We start from the raw sequence: 14,390 nt of genomic DNA, 5'->3' as shown, positions 1-14,390 counted from the left end.
TGTGTGACTATGCCACGATCTATTTGTCCATTCTCCTGTCGATGAAATTTAGGTTATTTACAGTTTTCACTATTGGAAACTGGCTCTAATGAATATTTTTTGTACCTGTTGCCTAGGTACAAAAAATACCTGGCTCTAGGACCAGAGGTGGAATCAATGGGTCCAAGAGCACCTGCATCTTAAGTCTTAATGAGATAGTGCCACACTGCTCACCAAAATCTTCTACATCCTTACTGGTAGCATAGGAAATACAGTATTTGCCATCTGAAGGGTATGAAATGTTATTGTCTTTATAAGTTGCAGTACCCTAATTACTAGAAAGGTCCACCTCTTTTCATATGATATTGCCCATTTGAATTTCCTCTTCTGTGAACTGCCTATTCATATTCTTTGCCCATTTTTCTACTGGGGTATTTGTCTTTTAAAAATGTATTTAGAGGGATTTATCATATATTCTGGATATTAATACTTTGTTCGTTATATGCATTGCAAAATATCTTCCCCCTTTCTGTGGCTTTTTTTTTTTTTGGCCACACCATGCGACTTGTGGGATCTTAGTTCCCTGACCAGGGATCGAACCCAGGCCCTCGGCAGTGAAAGTGTGGAGTCCTAACCACTGGACCGCCAGGGAATTCCCTCTGTGGCTTTTATCTTTTAATTTCGTCTATGTTGTGCTTATTAAACAGAAATTTAAAATCCGAGTGCAGTCAACTTTGCCAATATTTTCCTTATGATTTATCCTTTTTGGTACTTTTTTAAAGAAATAATTTCCTATTCCAAAGTCATAAACTTATCATCCATATTTTCTTCTAAAAGGTTTTAAGTTTTGGTTGTTTTTTTTTTCATTTAGATGTTTCTTTTCAGAAGGGGAAAATTGTTTCTAGGGAAGGGGTCTAATTTTATTTTATTTATCCTAAAATGCGTGTCCCAGAACCTTTGTCCACTGATTTTTAATGCCATATCTCTGTCACACAGATCATCTGTACAGTCCTCTTGTTGAGACAGAAAGGCAAGAATTTGATGAGGCAAAGACAAGTTTCATGTCAGTCTGTCTTGGGCATCTCTGCTGTTTCACTACTCTTTGTCTAGCACTGTTAGATGACCACATTGTCTTACTCCTTAATAAACCTGAACGTCAGGTAAGCAAGTCCCTATACCTGTTCTTTATGACTTTCAAAATGCCTTTACTATTCTCAGGCTTTTGCTTTTCTATATGAATTTTAACATCAGATTTTCAAAATCAAAGGAAGAAAAAGTTAAGAACCAGATGGAAATTCCAATTGATTTATGTATTTGAAGGGCATATCCTTTTCCAGATATGAACAGGGTATATTTCAGTAATATTTAAAAATTTTTTTCCTTGAAGGTCTTAAAATAATTTTTGTTAGAATTTTTTTCTGGGCACATTTCTATTGCTATTGTGAATGGGATATATAGATATAGATATATAGATACACAGAGACAGATATTTTCTAGTTAATGGTAAGAATGTCAATGATTTTTAAAAAACTGAATTCAGTAACCTGCCTGAATTCTTATTTGTTCTATTAGTTTGTAGATTCTCTTTTTCTTGTCAGCCATCATGACATGTCTAGAAATAAAGACAATTTTGTGTTTTCCTTTTCAATTCTTATATTTCATTTCCTTTTCTTATTGCATTGGCTAGGACCTCCAGTACGTATCTATCAGAAACAGCATTAGAAGGCATTTGTGTCTTATTCATGACGGGAATGGGAAAACTTCTAAAGTTTCACCATTTGGTATATTGTTTTCTGCAGATTTTTGAATGCTCTTTAACATATTAAATAAATTCCCTTCTATTCCTAGTTTGCCAAGAGTTTTTAAAAATTATACTTGAAAGCTGAACTGTATCAAATACATTTTTTCCTTTGTATCTATAGAGATGAACATATGACTTTTCTCTTTTAATTTGTTAATGCAGTATGTTAAATAGTAATTTTCTGACTTTGAATCATACTTGAATTCTTGGCATAGGCCTCATTAACCATGATTTAAAAAAAAATTTGCCCTGGATTTGATCTGCTAGTATTTTATTTAGAATGTTTTCATCTATATTTATGTGTGGTTGAGTCATAATATTCTTTTCTTCTACAGCTCTTCCAAGATTTTGAAACTGAGATTATATTAGCTTCATAAAATTAACTGTACAGATTTCCTTCTTTTGTTTTCATGTTCATTTTCATAAACTAAGGATTTTATGCTTCTTAAAAGTTTAGTAAACGTTGCAATTTATGCCTGATGTTTTTTGAGGGAAGAGACCTTTTCATTTACTGTGGTTATTATTTGATCTTATTTCTAGCATCCTGTTTCATATTTTGAGTTTACGATCCTTTTTCTAAGCTTCTTTTATCTTCTCAATTCTTGCCATTTAAGTTTTCACATTTTTCCATTTTTCTTTGGTAACTTATGATTCTATTCTTTTAGTGATGATCATATATCCAAACATCTATTAAATCCAAACTATAAATTTTTTTCAACAAAGTCTACAGTTATTTAGTATTTCAAGACAAAGCCCTTAGCATGCGTTAACTATTCCTTAAAGATTCTCTCCCAGCTACCCTGTGTTTTATTGTTTCCTGGAATTTGGTTTTACTTTCTTGAAACACACACAAATTAGTTTTTAAATTACAACCAAAAGTTAATTACATTTGCTTATATATTTTAAAATTTCTCTCATCTTAAAACAGGGCTCCCAAATTCTTTGACACTCCTTCCTGGGAAAATTGTGGGGGGGTGTCTATGCACTTCCTTCAATCTTGGTAGGTTTGTGACTGCTTTGATCAACAGAGTAAGGGGGAGTGAAACTTTCACTTCTGAGATTGGGTCATAAAGGCAATGCGGCTCCCCCCTCGGCACACTCACTCATGGGGCCTAAGCTTCCATGTGAGAGGTTCAACTGGCCAGAGGCCACTGTGTGGTGAGGAAACTGAGCCACATGGAGAGGCCACCTGAACACACTCCAATCGGCAGTCCTAGTGTTCAAGTCATCCCAGCTCAGGCACCAGACACGTGAGGGAAAAAGCTTCCAGAGGATGCCAGCCTCCAGCCGTCGATGAACTCCAGCTTTTGAGTCTTCCCCTCTGAGGTCCCAGACATCATAGAACAGAGACAAGCCATCCCCGCTGGACCCTGCCCAAATTCCTGACCCATAGAATCTGTAAGCATAATACTGTTTTAAACCACTACACTTTTGTTAAACAACAACAATAACTAGAATATTGTTGTTTCTTGTATCCCAGACCTTAGCTATGGTTTTATTTTTCTTCTTATTGAAATCCATTCTTTAATTTTTTTTTTTTCGCGGGCCTCTCACTGTTGTGGCCTCTCCCGTTGCGGAGCACAGGTTCCGGACGCACAGGCTCAGCGGCCATGGCTCACGGGCCCAGCCGCTCCGCGGCATGTGGGATCTTCCCGGACCGGGGCACGAACCCGTGTCCCCTGCATTGGCAGGCGGACTCTCAACCACTGCGCCACCAGGGAAGCCCCCATCCTTTAATTTTATTTAAGTGAATTTCTATGGGTGCCATATAGTTCTCTTAGTTTTTGTATAACTGAATATGTCTGTGCTTTGCCCTCACTCTTGAATAATGGTTGACAGTTCTTTGTTCTCAGCACTTAAAAGATATTATTCCATTGTCTCCTGGCATCTCTTATTACTCATGATTGTCTAATTATTGTTCTTTTCTCTCATAGCTTAAAAAAATTTTTACTCTATCAATATGGTTTTAGAAAATCCATCAATGAGGGGTAAACAAATTTGTCTAGCCTTTTTGTGCCATGCATCTGAGCCCAGGATATTTGTCTCAGTTGTGGGAATTGAAAAAGCATGGGTTTTGTGGTCATGCACATCTGATTTTGAAACAGGGCTCTGCCACTTGCCATATTGATTTTGGGCAAGAAAATTCTCCAACTCAGTAAAAAGGTACCTATTATTATCTGCCTTGCAGAGTTGATGTGAGAATTAAATGGTTCTATGTGCTTCCTACACATTTGTTATAAAGAGTAGCATTATCTTGCCTTTGCTTCATGTTCTATCACGACTTCCTTGTCTGTTATATTGAGGGCAGTAATAGTGGACCTCATAAGTTGTTGTGAGAATTAAATGGGAAAGTGCCTACTGTTATGTCTAGTGTACACTAGTCCCTGAATAAATTTTACTTTGCTTTTCTTATTACTATTCAGCTGGAGGAAGTTAAAGAGGCCTTGGCAGTGTGGCTCTAGCATGGGATAGATCCCCAGGGGAGCTCAGCTTAGTTTGCTGTGCATCCTGGGCAAGCCCCCTCTCCTCTCTGGGTCTCCTGCTTCTTCTCCCGAATACAGGGAAAGCAATTCCTGCCTCCTGGTGCTTGGAGGGGGCCTGAGAGACATTTTGAATGTCAAGATCCTGCAATTTAGCAGGTTCTGGGTAAGAGAGCCAGGCCAGGACATCTAAACATTGAGAAGCAGTCTGGAGGCTCCGTCCGTCATGGCCACTTGGCCTGGGAGTTGATCCCATGTGGCCTCCCCGGCCCCGCCCGAGTGGGTGAGCTTTGATGCTAGGCCAGAAAACAAGCGTGTAAAAAGGTGAAAACCTGGGAAATGATATGTAGCCCTGCCCCCTTGGCCGTCAAACCCGAGGCAGCCTTTCACAGCATTTCATGCTGAAGCACTTCCAGGAACTATTGTTGCCTTCCGGATGTTCCTAACAGTGAAACAGGGGCATCTGGTAAAAACCCATAGTGAAAGGTAAAGGCACCTGCACTGACTTGGGATCCAGGTATCCTACGAACTAAAATCAGAGCAGTCAACTGAAAATATGTTGTTGTTGCTTTTTTTAAATAGAACCTCTAATTTCCTCAGCCCCATTAGGATGAAAAGTTCATTGCCTGCTACCCTACCTTTGCTGACTAATTTTGCTAGAAAGTGCTGCTGCAGCAGAGAAAGAAAGTCTGGCTACTTTAGTTCACCGCATAGGCTCTTTCAGTGAAAAGGAATTAGGGAGAAAAGAGTGAAAAGGAATTAAGGAGAAGAAAGGAGTCAACTACCTTTGAAAGAGGCTGTTCTGCGAAGAGGTGATAGAGTCCCCCCGTGGGATCATTGTGATATTCCACACGATCATTGTGACGGTCAGCCTGCTACTCGGACATACAAACCCCGCACCATTCACAGCTACCAGGATCGTGTGGGAGTTATAAGATATATAGAGCTGGCCCCTGTGGTTGGGGGAGGGGCCAGGGAACAGAGGGCTCTTTTTCCTAATTAGCTGTTTTTATACAGGGAACACATGACCCAAACACAACCACCAACTGTGTCTTTGACATATACAGGCAGAAAGGGGGAGCTGGGCTTTTGTCTGCCGCAAATTCTTTCAACTTGCCTGTCACCCCAAGCTGTAAAACTCAACAATGAGTCGGATGAGCAGGACCATTTCAGATAGTTTGCTAAATGGACTTGGAGACAGGTATTATTTCCATCTGTTCAGGGTTGAAAAATACTGTAAAAGTAAAATTGGGTTAATATCTTTTTTCTTTCCTTTTCTAAAAGATTTGTGACCATGTTTGCCATTTGCCTGAGTTTCCAGTGTATCCTAGAATGTGCGTGGTTCAAAAAGAAATAAACACATTTTAAAGAATAATATTTCTTAGTAATAAATTCAACCTATTCTAATTGTTCTACTTTCCATAACATTGACTGTTAACTTAGTACATACAAATGGATTTCAAAGGCTATTACAACATAGACTACTTTCCCTGTCTAATGAAGGGTGTTTGATAATATACAGTCAGTATAAGAATCAGCAACTTGAAGAATAAGATATAAAACAAGGAAAGGGTGCTTGCTTTGTGGATGTATATATACTTATTTGTGCGGTATCGTTCTTCTTTGATTTCTGAAGCAATGAAAAAAATCTCGAATATTTTTCACCCATCAGCTTAACTGAAAGCAGTTATGCACAAGTGATCTTCCCAGAGCCACAGGTAACATGTGCTAACACTAACTATGCTGAACTGGAAGTCATCAAAATGCCATGCCTGGTGGCACTGCCCAGGTAGCAGTCACCAGAGCATTTCCATATACAGCTCAAAGAGAATTTCCATCTGTAGCCATGGTGCAGGCAGGTTCAGAGAACTTCCCAATGCTGAGATTAAAGAAATCCACAACAAAACGCTTCTCCAATTGGGTAAACACAGTCTTTCATGGACAGAGCTGTTTAGAAAAAATAGTGCCTTCTTTGTTTCACCACATATTCACTGCATTGTATAGCACAACTGGGAAATAGTGACAAGACCATAAAAAGCTAGATGGAAAAGTGTCAAATTAAACCCAGAGCAAAACCCAGAGCTGATTGGCTTAATTGGAGATAATGAGAAGCAAAACCACATCTCTACTTGCAAAGTAAAACAGAGAACTGAAGCAATTACCCAGAAAATTCACAAACAGCCCTTTGCCGAAATGCCTAGAAAACTGAGGCCAAAGTGTTTTGAGATTTCAAATGTCTGGATAATGCCTTAAAGTTCCACCTCACTTTGCTAATGATGACCTGGACTCAATGCATATGCCATTCTCTCCAGTGAAAAATGGCATTCACCCCAAGTCGGTGATTAGGTTCCTGCCCGCAGAGACTACCGTAAGCACCTCCGGTCAGAGATTTCAAGTCCCGTTAAACTGGAAAACAGGAGACAAGGACTTGGGGTAGGGATGTGTCCTGGAGGTGATGAAAACCCAAGGGGTCAGTGAAACAAAAGGGAAAATGAATGCAAAAGTCGTTTACTGGGGATCACACTGGGGCACGTTATCAAAGAAAACTTTACCCACCACTGGCCTGTCAATCAAGCCGTTTGCAAATTTTGCACTCGGAGGCTTCTTCATGTGCCCAGTCTTGGCAAATCCACACTATGAAATTTGGCAAAATAGACCAGTGGAAGCAGCCATGACTGGGGACTTCCAGAAAAAGGGGAGCACAGCCACTGCTATTTACTTCTCTTTAAACTCAAATAATGTTATCTGTGTGCAAGCCTCTCGTTTTCAGATATGTATACTTCTCCTTTAGCGTGCAATGCCATCTTTCTCCCTGAAAGTCCTAACAATATCGTGTCCCCCCAGAATAGAGAATGTTTCCGGGTGATGTCCTTGTGGTCTCAGAGACAGCAAGACCATGCCTGACTCCGGAGAGATGGACTTGGTACATGGAGCCCAGAGAAGACGTGTTTGGATGTGGGGAGGGCTGGGGTGGCCTTACCGAAGCTGGGGGCACTGTGCAAGGTCATGTCCCGGATCACCCTTGTGCCAAAACAGGACCACATCAAGAGGAACTGCTGGGCCACCTTCTTCAAGGACCCTTGCCTCTTGGCAGCCACCTACAAGAGAGTGAACGGCTGTATGCGTGGTTGATTTGACCTTCATTTATTACCGTCTCTTATTGAAATGACAGGAAGGCTTCGGGTCTCTAAGTTCAATGTTATAGACTTTTTATTTTTAACAGCAAAAACACACTTTCAGAAATGAAATCTTATGTCGAGACTCAACAGGTACAACCGCTAGGAGAGATGCTGACCTGGTTGAACCAGGGGAGGGAGACTCTAAGAGTCCTGCCTCGTGACACACCCCTCCCCCACTCCTGAGGGGGGCCCAGGCCTCTCCTTGCATCCCTAGGGCTCCGAGGCTGCCGAGGAAACACTCAGCTAGCTCACTGCGGGGCTCTGTATTACCCAAGCGCCATCAAGGCGAGTGATGGGCTGCCACACCCGGGCCTGCACCTTCCGCTTCAGCTTACCAACCTTCACAACACACCGGTCCACCATGGTGTCCAGCCACTCGATGTAGGACTCGATGGGAGACTGCTCCTCCAGGAGATGGTCGAACTCCTGATACACTGTCAAACAGAGGAGACCCCACACACCATGCAGTTGTGTTTAAACACACACAGGTGTTAAAAGAACAAAGGAATACAACGGAATAAAATAAAAAACTCCAAAGTCTTAGCAGGGTATTCAAGGATTTAGAGAATACACCCCAACTTACCTTTCCAGGCTCATCCTCTGTGCCTGTGAACACTTTAAGCCCTGGCCACCCCGGGTTACTTGCCATCCCCGCTTTTCTCAGGCAGTTCCCTCTGCTTAGACTGTTTAGTCTGTCATGAAACAGCTGAAATGATCCTCCGATGAAATCCTATTTACCCTCCCATGCCCCTCGCCGGCAGAACTGATCACTCTCCCTCTGTACTTTCACAGCACTTTACTATTTGCATTCTACCTTCACTGTATCACTAAGAACACTGCTATAGTTAGGGGTGTGCATGGGCGTGTCCCCCTGCTACTTCTTTGCCTGATAGCTTTATTAGCTGGCACATTACCTGTGCTATAGCTCTTATCCAGTATGCGCTTGCTTGCATGACAGGGGAGATGCACTGCTGCTCTCTTGCTCTCTGCCCCACGGTAAGGCACATTTGACCATTCAAATGTTTCTGAACCACAACCATACTGGACAAGCAGCCTAACCAGCCTCTCAGTGTTTGACACATAGCAGACGCTTAATAAACGTTGGTGTAAAGGAAACCATCACTGTGCCCTCCAGTTTCCATACTGGTCAAAGGAGGATCATCATATCACTTTACAACCTGTCTTCAGGTACAAGTCAAATCATTGAGTATAGAAGGATTCTGTAATCAGTGAAGCACTGCAGAAAGTAGAAACATTGCTGTGGTGATCTCCAATCCGGAACATCTCCTCTTACTACATTTCTTTGTGTTTTTGTATGTGAAGCTCAATAAATCAAACCACGATTCAGGATTCACATGTTCCTACAGTTTTCATTTGTCTGAGCAGCTTCTGTTGTCCCATTTTCCAGGACTGGCCAATCTGCTCTATTTTACTTAACTGATAACTGCTGCAAGAGGTCAGCTTCCAGGACCCGAAAACATATACTTTAGAATGAGAAAGGACTTTACAAAACCCATTTAGTTGATCTGTCTCATTTTATAGGTGAGGAAGCTATGTCTTAGAGATCAGATGACCCCCTCAGAGTCAGAGGGTGAGTTGGTGGCAGAGCAGGAACTGGAACCCAGTCTCTGACTTTCCCTCTGGTGTTCCTTCGCTCTTCACGGCACTGCCTGTGCGTCTGAGCCACTGTGCTTCAATCCGTGATGATAATGATCGAGATGGCAATGAAAGTGCTAACTGCCAACACTTACTGAGTGCTTGCCGCATGCCAGGCACTCTCCTAAAATGTTTTCTACGGGCACACTCTGACCTTAGATTACCCCTAGAATGTGAATGTCATGAGGCCAGGACCTAGACCAGTGCCTGGTACACAATAGTTGCTCGAATGTTTGTTGAAAGGATGAACGGCCCACGGAGGTAGGTACTATTATTACCCCCCCACACACACCCAGCCTTTTGACAAATGAGGCAGAAGAGGCACACAGAGATGAGTGACTTCCGCAGCTGGTTAATGGCAGAGGCAAGTTTCAAACACAGCCTGCCTCAAGTGCTTGCCTCCCAACCTCTTCTCTACACTAGCTCTACGCTGTGTACCATGTATGTGGCACACATTGTCCCATTTCATCCTTTTGCATTATCCCCATTTTACAGATTTGGAAGCCGAGGTCACAGCACACCAGAACCAGGGTTTGAATCAAGGTCTGTCGGGCATCCCAACCACATGCTCTTACCACAGCACCACTTAAGGCTCATTCTAATCATCATGCTCAAGTCCCAATGTGTACTTTTTAATTTAAGGTAAGTCAGGCATCCCCAGCCAGCATCTACATCATGGATGTGATGGTAACCCCCTAAAGCAAGAATCCGCAGACTTGTCAACTGGTTGTAAGGAAAGGAGGGTGCAGCACACAGGTGCCCCTAGTCCTATTCAAACCGACCTTTGGTCCAGCTCATTGTGTTCAGGGACTTACTTCCCAGCTGTCTGGAAGGAGCAAGGATGACACCCGCGTGCCAGGCCACCTGCCTTCAGGCTTCCTCAATCCCCCTCATCCCGGCACTGCATCACATAGTATGTCCTCTTTGGTAAAACGCAACCATTTGGAAATTACTTGTTCAACTTCTGATTTGCCATTAGCTCTAAGCTCCACGTGGCAAGGGCAGTGTCCATCTTATTCACTGCTCTTTGCTCAGCGTATTAACACAGTGCTAGACCCAGGACAGGCAGGTGGGTTGCACTGAACCTCATTATGACTCCCTTCCTCTAGAAGAATACAATCACAGATTTAAAGGACAACATTCTTGGCTTCCCTGGTGGCGCAGTGGTTGAGAGTCCGCCTGCCAATGCAGGGACACGGGTTCGTGCCCCGGTCCGGGAAGATCCCACATGCCGCGGAGCGGCTGGGCCCGTGATCCATGGCCGCTGAGCCTGCGCGTCTGGAGGCTGTGCTCCGCAACGGGAGAGGCCACAACAGTGAGAGGCCCGCGTACCGCAAAAATAAAAAATAAAGGACAATATTCTGCCCTCAGCCTAAGAAAGCCAGAAGAGAAAGCCCCAAAAGGTTCTTTCTTGGACAAGCAGCAGTGACCTTCGTGCTGCTCCAGCAAAGGCTCAGAGCCTGGTCCCTAAAACAAGCAATGGTGATTGTAGTTTTCCTTATGAGTCTGGGTCACATTTTCTTCCCCCCATGAAAGGTGCTGAGGGGAGAAGAGAGCTGAGTCTAATGCTGCTAGGAGTGGTTGGCAGAACCAGGAAGTTGGATCATTGTGGGCTTCCACCCATCTATTTGGTCCTCTACAAACATTGCTGGCCCCCGCCTCTACCCCTGGCCCTGTGTGAGGCCCTGGGGGCATGGCCATCAGGAGTATAGCTAGCACTGTTAGGGGGCTCTTAGCCATGCTTTCCATTGCCTTCCAGAAGGAAAAACACAACAGGAAGCATGACTGTAAGCACTTGGAAAGATCCTGGAACCTCTAAAGCTTGCCCACATCTCGTTATTTTTTTCTCCTCTGGCATGCACAAGTGCATGGCGGTGACACCAAAACTAGACCTGGGTTCCAGGTCTAGCTCTGCTAACTTGGGAAAGGTTCACCACCTCTCTGGGGCTCAGTTTTCTCATCTGTAATATGGGGCTGATAAGTGAATCCTCCCCAAAGGGTTGATGTGGAGATTGAGATCATGACACAGGACCTGGCATAAACTAGGCACTCTATCAGCTGAATTATTATTTGTCACAATCTCTAAAATTCTTAACAGGGGAAAGCAGGCTGGAGGCTGTTGCACAGGAAGAAATAAGAGCCTGAGAGGAGCTCTGGGGTCACTAGGAAAGAAGAAGCCCCAGGGAAGGTCCACGTGATCCAGTGCTTCAGCTGCTCCATTTGTTTTTGAAAAGAGGTCTCTAATAGGAACATCTTAGAGAACTCTGTTTATAAACATGACATGCTTAGGCTGGATGAAGAAAGTTTTCCTTCAGGGCAACAGTGTTGAGGGGGTGTAGTAGAAACCTAAGGGGCTTGGGGCTCTCAGAAGACTGGGCCCCTCTTCTCGGGGCGGGGGACAGCCACTCTGCAGCTTCCTGAATGTCACTATTAGGGCCTTGGGCCTCACCCCATCCAGAAGGCACAGCTGCTGCCGTATCCCCCACACCCAGCACAGCCTCAGCACCAAGCTTTCCAAGAGCTGATGGGGGCGGATGGACTCACCCTCTGTCCTCATGCTCCCTTCCCCCGAGGCACAAGAAGCAACGGCTGAGTAAAATAAGGAAGGAGCCAACAGACCCTGGTCCAGGGGATTCCCTGGGCAGAGGCTGTGATGGGCTGTTGAGGAACAGCACGGATGTGCTAAGAATGGTGGTGTTCTCTGGTCTTCCGTGTCCTCTGCTGCTAAGAAGAGCAACCCGACCACATCAGGATAATACCTGGAGCGGTACTCTCACTATCTTTATCCACAGGGGCATGAACATGTATTCACAGAAGTGAATCACCTTCCATCCCCTTCTCAAACATCTACTACGATTGAGAGGTTCACCTGCCAGTAAATAGGTGGGCTGACGCCCGTGACCCTCCACAGAAAAGTAGGCGGGATTTCCAGCTTCCTCCAGGCTGACATAATGACATACACTGAGAGAGGCAGCAAGCTTTGTCCTCATTTGTTGATGCCACCTAGGGAACGGCACCTGGCATCGAGGGTCACGGGTGGGGCCTTTTGCCTGACACTGTGTGCTGCCCAATGCCCCAGCACCCATTTTCTCCAGCAAAGTTGACCAGCTAGCCCCTCCATCTAGGCCGACCCATTCAACAGGAACAAGAGAGGGGATGGGATCCCAGGGAGAAGGACAGGGTGGGAATGCCACCTAATTATGTACCAAGATACTCTTTCTTTCTTTCTTTCTTTTTAAACAAATAAAAAGACACACGCCCTGGTAGAGCATCTTACACTGGATTATGAGCTTCCGGTGCTCATCTCGAGTGTCTTCCATGGTGTAGAGGGTTTGCTTGGTGATGCTGTTGAGGTCCACGTTCCTCCAGTCTTCCAGCATTTGGAATGTGATGTCTGCACTGTGGATCACTGTTCGAGATGCCTGGAATCCAATACAATCAACTCATTAGCTCATGGGTTGTTAGGTTAAAACCCCTTCCTTTATTTCCTTTTAGTTCTTTTTAATGAATCTGTTTATGGTACTTTGCAAAGTACTCTGAAATTCAAGAAAACTCAGATGATGAGTCTATAACTCAGGAGATCCGTATACCATTTTCTCTGTGGCTCTCTCCTCACATCTCTCTTTATAAGAAACTACCCCATGGTGGCCTAGGCCAGACCAAACCTGCTGTTCCCAGCCCCTTTGGTCTTGACCCCGTGGAACAATGGGATGAAGCCCAGAGATCTGTCAGCCTCCTGATGTGAGCTTGTGGGCGAGAGCTCTGTGTTTAATAACCCGTGTCTCTAGCGTGTGAGAAGCAACAGGCTCAGATCTAGGAAGGGTCCTGCTACCCTTGGGCCTATGATAGATTCAACCCCAGAAATTTTACAAGGTGTAGTTTTCATCTAAGTGCATTCTGAAGCAGTTTATGGTCTAGCTTTCTGCTTTTGCTTTTTATGTAACTATAATAATTAAAACAAATATGAACAATTGAGATGGAAGAAAAGGAAACTATACCTTACGACTCAGTGGTCTTTTAATGTGGTCTGTGTGAATGTGAGAGTGTGTGAGTGTGTGTGTGTCTGTGAGTGTGTGAGTGTGTGTGCATTTAATCTGTGGCTTCCTCAGCAACCCTCATAGTAGAACTTAAATTTGTAAGCTGGAACAATACTCGGAACAACAATACTTGGAACTACCAAGTTGTAGCAATACTGATAAAAGCAAAGAAAAACACTTCCAGAATCATTTCCTTTACTTGCATGTTTTCAAAAATGTCTTTAATAAAACAAAACAAGATTTCAAAGACACAAGGACATTGTAAGTCGCCTAATGCTTATGAATTTCCAATCAAATGTAAATACTGACGAGCCTTTTACATGTAGACTGTCCGAGCACAGGTAAAATAAAATCTTACTTAAATCATTGTAGAAGTCTTTGCGCAACACAGAGGCCTAGAATATATGAATATATGAAAAGTGAGTTGGGTTGGTTTCTAATGATAATTGAATGTGAAGGTCTAGGATTCTGGATTCAAATATACTTAGTGCAAATCCTGACCTTGCTACAGACCAGCTGATTGATTGGGGGCAGGCAAGCAGATTAACCTCAGTTTCCTGATCTATAAAATGAAGATGTACTAGTACCTATCTCTTCAGGAGGGCCACTGTTGAAGACTCCTTGGGATAATGCTTGCAAGGTGCACAGTTCAGGGAGTAAGAGCTCAATAAATGAGGTTCCTCTCACGCAGGTCGATTCTCTTTGTTGTGATCGCTCTGACACCCCAGGACCTTTGCACAGGGTGCTCCTGCTGCTGAAATGTTCTTCTCTCACCCTGCCCCGGCCACCCTGCCATCATGCGTGCTCAAAATTAAATGCAGTGCCCATGGAGAGGGCTCCTCTAACCACATTATCTAAATAGGATCTAAAATGCCCCGTTATTCTCTATTTCCATTCTCTTTCCTTCATAACGCTTATCACTTTTCACTATTTTTTGTTGGGCAAGTACCACTAAGTGTAAATGTCTGGCACACAGTAGGCACTCAAAAGATTTTGTGGGATGAATGGCTGAGATATGAATGCCAAGTTGCTTGCTCAGTGTATATCCAAAAGGGCCTGAATAGTTGGCTCTTGGGTTTAAGTATCTGGGGGCGAGTTTTTGGCTGGATGTTGTTTAGTCTGACTTGCCTTGTGTGTGTTTAGGAAAGCTTGCTGGGATATTAGCTAAGATGCTCCATGGTGTTTCATTCCCAGCACTAACCCTAGTCCTTTGGCTGATCCAGAAATGTGTCTGATAGCTGTCCAGTGAAGATGGAAA

The 14,390-nt window shown here is 43.7% G+C and overlaps 1 protein-coding gene across 2 annotated transcripts in view; it reads right to left on the bottom strand.

The window, feature by feature from the left end:
• Nucleotides 1-14,390, bottom strand: part of RFX4 (regulatory factor X4) — a gene marked incomplete at both ends in the record, with an annotated part of 163,897 nt that overhangs the window by 26,612 nt on the left and 122,895 nt on the right. For both annotated transcript variants that reach the window (XM_082666389.1, XM_082666390.1), the window contains 3 exons: nt 7,241-7,358; nt 7,779-7,873; nt 12,373-12,517. In XM_082666389.1, the coding sequence (XP_082522515.1) occupies nt 7,241-7,358; nt 7,779-7,873; nt 12,373-12,517 (358 nt within the window). The remainder of the gene's footprint in view (nt 1-7,240; nt 7,359-7,778; nt 7,874-12,372; nt 12,518-14,390) is intronic.

The sequence above is a fragment of the Grampus griseus genome (genome assembly GCF_964374135.1).
Source record: "Grampus griseus genome assembly, chromosome: 11".
In the NCBI taxonomy this organism is placed as follows: Eukaryota; Metazoa; Chordata; class Mammalia; order Artiodactyla; family Delphinidae; genus Grampus; species Grampus griseus.
The sequence above is the reverse complement of the archived record's forward strand: the minus strand, read 5'-3'. Positions and strand labels throughout refer to the sequence as shown.